A 5,000-nucleotide genomic window follows, 5' to 3' on the forward strand; every position below is an offset into this window, starting at 1 on the left:
AATGGGTCTATACCAAATTCTGGCCAGGTTGTCAATTGCCCCCCACTTCCTTCAAATAACTGAACAGCCACCGCTGTTGTTGGAACAACATCTGGTGTCACCTTCACTGTCTTGTCCATAGCTGCTTGCATGTTGTTTGGATGTACTCTCTGTTCTATTGTAATGCAGAGAGAATATGAACATACCGGTAGCTAGTGATTTAAGAACATGGTGATAGAGTGATTTTACTTGATCCATGAAATATATAGTGGAATATTACACACTATATGTCTGTAAAAGTCCCTATCACATGGTGTATACAAGATTGAGGATGAAAAAACTGACACAAAAACAGAACACACAATAATGACACAACTGAAGAGATAAATTATACGACTGTTATTGTAATACTTTTCGTTTATTAGTCTAAACGTCAGAAATTTTTACAAAAGATCGTGGGGTGTTTCGTGTAAATAGTCTGAGTAACAGAAAAACAATAGGGCTAATTAGGAGGTAGTGTTACACAATAACTATTATTCTCTGTTTCACGGGTCAAGTAAAATCACTCTATCACCACGTTCTTAAATCACTAGCTACCAGTATGTTCATATTCTGTCTGCACTACAATAGAACAGAGAGTACATCCAAACAATATGCAAGCAGCTATGGACAAGAGAGTGAAGGTGACACCAGATGTTGTTCCAACAACAGCGGTGGCTGTTCAGTTATTTGAAGGAAGTGGGGGCAATTGACAACCTGGCCAGAATTTGGTATAGACCCATTGTCTTGTGATGGATGCCAAAGTGGGCAACCCTAAAACCCGGAATCCGGAATCCGGAATCACAAGTCATTGTTTTACCAATACAGAGAGTAAAAAATATCCTAAACATTCATAAAAGCTAACCTTAGGCCTAATTAGGCCTAAACAAACGTTTTTAGGCCTAAGGTTAGCTTTTATGAATGTTTAGGATAGTTTTTACTCTCTGTATTGGTAAAACAATGACCTGTGATTTCGGATTCTGGATTCCAGATTTTAGGGTTGCCCTGCCAAAGTTCAGCAAGAAGGAAACACTTCCATTCACATTTTCCTGATTTTCTCACTGTGTTTGAAAATGTAGTAAATGGAAATCCACCATTGTTCCAAAATGCAATTCAGTTATTCCGAGACCTCACTTATGAGTATTGCTCATAGCTTCAAATTTCAGCCGCTTGTTTGACTTTATCCTCATGTTTTACTTTATCCTCCGTGAAATCACATCCCTTATTATTGAGTACTGCTCAGGTTATTCATATAAGATAAAAGGAAAATGTATGTGACACAATTATAATTTTACCAGCTAAGCTTGTGAGAGTGTGATCCATGATGTGTTTAAATTCAGTGCTTTGAACAGCTTAATTTATACATGTGAAAATGTATTCTTGAAAACAAATGAAAAATAAAAACCCACGAGTTTGGAAAGAAAGAGCGCTGATTTATAAGCTTATTCAAGGGGCAAACTTGACTGAAAACCATAATTTCGCCTCGGTAGCGTTAATTTTCCTGCGATTTCAAACTTTTTGTTGTCGTCCCATTCTGGAAAAGTTGCTTTATTTGATGTATTTCGATTCATACAAATACTACTTCGAGCAAATGCAAATATCACGTACCTGGCGCATGTGAATTTTTGGCCTTTCAAAAGGCAGCCTAGTGGAGGTCCAAGTCGTTGAAAACGTCTGAACATGCAGGGAACCATATAGGTTTCACATTTGTGGCGAGGAAATAAAAATATGCCCCCCAATAGAGCCTTGTAGCCGCCATAACTCAACTCCCCTCCCCTCCCCTCCAAGGGTTGCGTGACTTCTCCCAACCCCAGCCCTATCAGTTGCGGTCTCGACTTGTCCGTCCAATGGTGCGGAAGGGTTTGTCAATTTTTCATTTTTATTTGATCCTCGACAGAGGAAAATTGAAAATTGATCGGATATTTACTGCATGGATCATTTCCTCCATCTTGAAAGCCCCTTCCTTGAAAAATCAAAGAATTAGACCCCGATTGGAAAGGTTCTGAAAAAGAATAATTTCAAATCGATTGGCTGCTATTCAATTCTTCTTTCTTCCTTTGCAAATAAAAATTAAAGATTTGTATTGTCATTTTTAATTTGCATTCAATAAGAAACCAGGAAGTAGAAGGTAAGTGCACGTGCCTTAAAAATGTTCAATATTAGAAACGTTTCACAAGCTGTGACGATGTTACGATGCACGCCACAAAGAACTGCTTTTCGTTGACCTTGCTTTGTCCGAGTTTCAAAATTCGCATCTTTAACAAATCCCCGCCGCGGTGAAATCGAGAAAAATGCCTTTGATGTCAGTTTATTCGAAAATTATCAATCACCTGCAACTGGCTTCGCATGGTTGCGCTCAGTTCAAAACTTTGTCACGCGACATCTGTAGTGGAATATTGCTGGTTGTTGGTGATCGGAAACAAGAGATCTTTCATTAGCTCGTTTGGTTCGTCCACAAGCAATGGTATATTGCAACATTGTCATCTGTGTCTCTAGAGATTGGTTGCAAATAACCACCTATACCGTAAATTCTGAAACCTGAACTACCTTTGGATCACTTGAGATTCGGCAGGTACAAAACACAGGTCCCTGTTTTACCAATACAGTTTTCAGTATCATATTCGCACTCCATAATTACCATTTCATCGAAAACATTACCAAACGGTGCGTTAAACACTAATTTTGCCTTCGATTCGATTTCCCCGGTATGAAGACGGTACGTTATTGTCAAGATTTTTCCAAAGATTCCTGACCTCCTAAAATTATTTACGCAGAGCTAAAATAGCGTTGTTGTCAGTTTGTATACAATGCAAGCCAGGAGGCTTGTCAATGAGTTTCCCAAACGAAACAACAACGAAAAATAAAAAAAGAGTATATATTGAATTCTGAAATTATATATGATTTTCATGAGCGTTCAACACCATAACGATCACTTGCCTGTTCGATTTGCCGTGGCAGGATCCACAATAGTATAGATAAGGAAAGATGAGAGAAATAAGCACCACGCCATTTGTCTGTAAAAGCCATTTGCTACGGCCTTCCGAACATAGTTGTTCCGAACCAACAGTACTAGTCGGGATTTCCCCCAGAAAATTGCGTTGCAATCAGAATTCCCAGTTACTTCGTCATTACTGCTAAATTTAAAAAGGAAAACGAAATCATCGGCAACCAGAACTGTTCGAATGAATCAACGAAAGGAGTATATTTTAAAACAAAGAACACGTGTGACGTGCGTGTTGTTTAGTTAGCACCGGTTTGCAATATTTACATATTTTGAGTGAAAAGAACTCATTCTTCTCGAGCTCGACTTTGAAATCCCTCGAAAGTTACATCTTTTAGGGTTTCTGTGTAAGGCTTGGGTGGTGCGGGGTTCACGTTTCTTTTTTCACCCAATTATTCCTCACCAATGGAAATGAGTTTTCACGACAATTATTTGGCGCCCCAGGCTAGATTTAGCTTATTTTTCCATATAATATACCATCTTATTTAGTTTCGAATTTTGTAGTAACTTGAAGTAGCAGCTGGTATCGGCAACCATTTTCACATATCTGCCCAAGACAATCTCCCAATAAAAAAATTTGTTAGTATTTACATGTACAAGACTGCTGAATTTGGCAAACTCGTTCCCAGGGACTTCCCCTCCCCACCAGCTCCCACTGGTTGGGAAAGGTTGAATAACGAGATAATTTTATTCATTTTTTCCTCCAAGGTTTTAAACGTTTTCCGATGGAGTGGGTCGTTCAATTACTTTTACTATGATAAAAGGATTTAAAACTAGGAGTAATCAAAGATTAATAAGTGCGTTCGAAGTTCAATGAATTTAGCTAAAATCATACAAACACAGAGATGTATCCAGGGTTTCAAATTTGGGGGTCCTCTGGACCCCTTTTTGAAAAATTTGGGGGTCCATTGCAAAATTTTGGGGGTCCAGCTAATTAATATTCAAGAATTAATATGCGATCTATTGCCTCTTAATTGCTGCTGCAGTACCCTTTCAGATTTCTAATTGCACAAAAATAAAGTCTTATCCCTCCCAACGAATATGTATTTAAAATGATCAATTTGTTTGAAACTGTTGTGCCTGTTGATTCCTCGATCAAAATGTATGGGCTGTCAAAGCTCCATCGATCACATTGAAAACGTTTCGAGGAATCCGTATGCTGTAGGAACTGTTGGCTCCAGTTGAAATGATCTAGATCTCCACAGCAAAAAAAAACTGAACTGAATCTAAATTTTCCGCAAAAGAGATTCATTTATTTTAACTACGCGTGGTGTAATTTAGGAACAAAAGAGTAAACAAATGTAAGTGATCGATACACAGTTCATCGTCGGCTCGTGCGGCCTTGACTTCGCCATGGCCAATGTTAATAACCAAGCGATTAAATACATTCAAGTTTCATGTTCAACACGTTAATTATATCACTAACTCCGAAGAAAAGTTGCATAATTTGCAAAACAGACAAGTCACGTGCAAAACAACAACCGAGACGATGACACGTGCTTGCCCGGAATTAATATCAACAGAGTCGCACAAAACAAAAATTTAACATACTTTGCCTTTGGATTCTCTGTTATTTTGCTCACGATAAGCGAAATATTGCTTGAAATTCACTTGGAAAGCATGCAACAAACTGAACTTTGACTGAAATGTTTTATCACTGGCAACAGATCAAAAGTGTCGCCGATTGTCTCACCTAAAAAACAGCTCTGATCCTGTCACGCAACACGTGCGAATTCAAAACTCAACTTCGGAAGCCAGATAATGAAATTATTTGACTACAAAAATCCGAAAATAGCAGCTTACCTTGGAATTTAAGGAACTCAATCATTTCTCCGTTGTGAGAAATGGGAATGTTCAATTTCCTTGTGAAATACGCCGTTTGCATGTTTTTCCTGGCGTTCGTAATTTGCATAAACATTCCATTTTTTTCCTGCGTCCAATTGGACCCTTTGTTCCATATTCTATGCGTCCAAAAGAAAAA

General features: G+C 38.3%; 1 protein-coding gene and 1 long non-coding RNA gene across 4 annotated transcripts in view; both read right to left on the reverse strand.

Annotated features, from left to right (window-relative positions):
* The window catches only part of LOC138042586 (neogenin-like), a 30,210-nt gene extending 26,983 nt beyond the window's left edge, over positions 1-3,227 (reverse strand). For 2 of the 3 annotated variants that reach the window (XR_011131034.1, XR_011131035.1), the window contains exon 1: positions 2,956-3,227. Coding sequence is in view for 1 of the 3 variants with exons in the window: in XM_068888532.1 (XP_068744633.1) it covers positions 2,956-3,028 (73 nt within the window). In the remaining 2 variants the exon portion in view is untranslated. The remainder of the gene's footprint in view (positions 1-2,955) is intronic. The other variant, XM_068888532.1, reaches the window with a different exon arrangement.
* A 1,129-nt stretch (positions 3,228-4,356) lies between these two features.
* Positions 4,357-5,000, reverse strand: part of LOC138041205 (uncharacterized) — a 4,286-nt gene continuing 3,642 nt past the window's right edge. Inside the window, exon 3 of the long non-coding RNA XR_011130769.1 lies at positions 4,357-5,000. This exon is cut by the window's right edge and continues 131 nt beyond it. This is a non-coding gene — a long non-coding RNA (uncharacterized lncRNA).

This window comes from Montipora capricornis, chromosome 3 (assembly GCF_036669925.1).
Source record: "Montipora capricornis isolate CH-2021 chromosome 3, ASM3666992v2, whole genome shotgun sequence".
Lineage (NCBI taxonomy): Eukaryota > Metazoa > Cnidaria > Anthozoa > Scleractinia > Acroporidae > Montipora > Montipora capricornis.